The sequence below is a fragment of the Notamacropus eugenii genome, chromosome 7, assembly GCF_028372415.1.
Source record: "Notamacropus eugenii isolate mMacEug1 chromosome 7, mMacEug1.pri_v2, whole genome shotgun sequence".
In the NCBI taxonomy this organism is placed as follows: Eukaryota; Metazoa; Chordata; class Mammalia; order Diprotodontia; family Macropodidae; genus Notamacropus; species Notamacropus eugenii.
In genome coordinates, this window is record NC_092878.1 from 12226879 (window position 1) to 12228846 (window position 1968).

The following is a 1968-nucleotide window of genomic DNA, read 5'->3' on the forward strand; positions in this document are numbered from 1 at the left end:
GGCATGATCAAACCTGTGCCTTAAGAAGATTATATGATCAACACTGTGAAGGATGAATTGAAGGAAGAGAAAGAGTAGAAGTTGTGGGCAGAGAGATGCAGATGAAACATAAAGCTTTTTCTGTTCCTTCCTCAAAGGACTTGACAACCTCATTCAGCAGGAAGAAACCTATACAGTTGAAATAAAGCAACAATACAAAATAATATCATCAAGCATTCACTAAGCACCTCCTTGTGTTCTAGGTATATAGTTAGTATATGATTAATTGCTCAGATCAATAATACAGACAATAGGTGATGATATGTTCTTAACTCTGACAGATTGACCCAAAAAATAGAATGGAAGAAGCTATCCTGCCCAACCAGACTTCACTGACTTATTTCCGGTTGCGAGGTCTCTCTACCAACCCGAAGGTACAGATGGCTGTATTTGCAATGTTTCTCATTTTCTATACCCTGATCTTGATGGGTAACATCCTCATTGTCATCACTATCATCTATGATAGGCGACTCCACACCCCCATGTATTTCTTCCTTAGCAACTTGTCCTTCATTGATGTCTGCCACTCTACTGTCACAATCCCCAAGATGCTAGTGGACACCTGGTCTGAGGAGAAGCTCATCTCCTTCGATGCTTGTGTGGCTCAGATGTTCTTCTTGCACCTCTTTGCCTGCACAGAAATCTTTCTCCTCACAGTCATGGCTTACGATCGCTACGTGGCCATCTGCAACCCACTGCACTACATGACAGTGATGAACTGGAAGGTGTGTGTACTGCTGGCAGTAGCCTTCTGGACTGGAGGGACCATCCACTCAGTGGCTTTCACCTCCCTCACCATAAAGCAGCCCTACTGTGGTCCTGATGAGGTTGACAACTTCTTCTGTGATGTACCCCAGGTGATCAAACTGGCCTGCACAGATACCCATATCACTGAGATCCTCATTGTCTCTAATAGTGGGGTGATCTCTGTGGTCTGTTTCGTGATACTGGTGGCCTCCTATGCTGTCATCCTGACGTCTCTGAGGAAGAGGATTTCAGCAGGCAGGCGCAAGGCCCTGTCAACCTGTGCAGCCCACATCACAGTGGTTGCACTTTTCTTGGGACACTGCATCTTCATCTATTCCCGCCCTGCCATCAGCCTTCCTGGGGACAAAGTGGTATCTGCATTTTTTACAGCTGTTGCTCCCCTTCTAAATCCTATCATCTATACCCTGAGAAATGAGGATATGAAAAATGCCTTGAATAAGCTCACAGGGAGGAAGGTAGGGAAAGAAGAAAAGTGACAATTATTCTCAATTATGCTGTTGGCTTCTCAACCAATTATTCAACATTTACTGAGCAGTTATATGTGCTAGTCAATGAGGAGAATAAAACGAAGAATGAAATGCATTCTCTGCCTTCAAATAACTGATACAGACATGTTAGAATGTAATAGGTGCTTAAAAGTACAGGGTACACAGTTTGGAGGCAGAAGAATTCACTCTCTGTTTGGGGAATCAGGCAAAAGAGATTGAAATGATGGGAAGTATTTCAGGAGACAGTTATAGGGTTGGAATAATAGTATGAGTCAAGTGCAAGTCATGTCATCATTTCTCTGATGGCGTGGTCTTCTTTGGGAACAAAGGACAAACACAACCCTATGAGCAGATGCATCTGGCTCAATGCTAGCTGGGTAACTCACCTCCTCCTCTCCTGTCTGCCTCCCTCCTCCCCTTCCTTCTCCTCTCCAAAGGAAGGTAAATTTGGGGTTTTAGTGACCCCTTCCCTTCCCTTCCCTTTCCCCTGTCCTGTCCTCTCCCAAAACCCTAAAACTACTGCACTCTGAAACTGGGACTCCAATAGGCCCCTGCCTAGGGCTCCTCTGGATGCTCCTAGCTTTAGAGTGGTTATCAATAGCAACTATGGCTGTTTCCCACCCAGACTGATGTCTTTCTTTTTCTTAACTTCATTAAAGGGGCCATGCCCTGG

At 44.8% G+C, this 1968-nt stretch overlaps 1 protein-coding gene across 1 annotated transcript; it reads left to right on the forward strand.

Moving 5' to 3' along the window:
* Positions 1–338: 338 nt before the first annotated feature.
* LOC140514129 (olfactory receptor 4E1-like) lies at positions 339–1283 on the forward strand. The gene has a single exon (XM_072624204.1). The coding sequence runs from the start codon at positions 339–341 to the stop codon at positions 1281–1283; it is 945 nt and encodes a 314-aa protein (XP_072480305.1).
* The last annotated feature ends 685 nt before the right edge of the window (positions 1284–1968 follow it).

Bases quoted from the DNA above. Each gene is read 5' to 3' on its own strand.
- LOC140514129 (XM_072624204.1), top strand. From the start codon at position 339: ATGGAAGAAGCTATCCTGCCCAACCAGACTTCACTGACTTATTTCCGG.